The sequence below is a fragment of the Buceros rhinoceros genome, unplaced genomic scaffold (genome assembly GCF_000710305.1).
Source record: "Buceros rhinoceros silvestris isolate BGI_N320 unplaced genomic scaffold, ASM71030v1 scaffold30883, whole genome shotgun sequence".
In the NCBI taxonomy this organism is placed as follows: Eukaryota; Metazoa; Chordata; class Aves; order Bucerotiformes; family Bucerotidae; genus Buceros; species Buceros rhinoceros.
In genome coordinates, this window is record NW_010402320.1 from 121 (window position 1) to 825 (window position 705).

At 57.4% G+C, this 705-nt stretch overlaps 1 protein-coding gene across 1 annotated transcript; it reads left to right on the forward strand.

The window, feature by feature from the left end:
* Window positions 1–359: 359 nt before the first annotated feature.
* On the forward strand, window positions 360–663 carry LOC104490340 (FACT complex subunit SPT16-like; the record flags this gene model as incomplete). The annotated part of the gene is made up of 2 exons (XM_010132610.1): window positions 360–425; window positions 538–663. Coding segments are annotated over 2 exons (192 nt in total), but the record flags the coding sequence as incomplete, so codon positions are not given.
* Between the last annotated feature and the right edge of the window lie 42 nt (window positions 664–705).

A 705-nucleotide genomic window follows, 5' to 3' on the forward strand; every position in this document is an offset into this window, starting at 1 on the left:
CCATGGGAGCCTCCAGGAGATCCATGGAGATCTCAGGAGGCTTCATGGAGATCTCAGGAGGCTTCAAGGAGACCTCAAGGAGATCATCAGGACCTTGGGTTGACCATGGGGACCTCAAGGAAGTCCATGGGGACCTCTAGAAGGTCCATGGAGACCTCAAGGGAGCCATGGGGACGTTGGGTTGACTGTGGGGACCTCAAGGGGGTCCATGGGGATCTCAAGAAGGTCCATGGGGACCTCCAGGAGGCCTGTGGACATCTCAGGAGGCTTCATGGCGCTCTCCAGAAGGTCCCTGAGGAACTCAGAGAGGATCCCAGTACCCTCCCCACTCTCACTGGGGTTCCCTCCCCCTCCTGCAGGAAGGTCCTGCCACTGTCCTGACAGCCGTCAAGAAGAAGATCAAGAACGTCGGCATCTTCCTCAAGGTGACCCAACAACATGGCGGTTTCTCCATGGTGGCCACCACTGATGTTCTCATGGCATCTTGGGGTCCATAATTTTCTTTCCCCAGCCTCAGTTTCCCCCCTTTTCCCCCAGAACGAAGACGAGGAGGAGGAGGAGGAGGAGAAGGACCAAGCCGAAGATCTCCTGGGCCGCAGCTCCCGGGCGGCCTTGTTGACTGAACGCACCCGGGTGGGTTTCGTGGATCTCAGAGTTCCATAAATGGCTTTTTTGGGGGGTCCAGCCTCGTTCTGATCCTTTTCC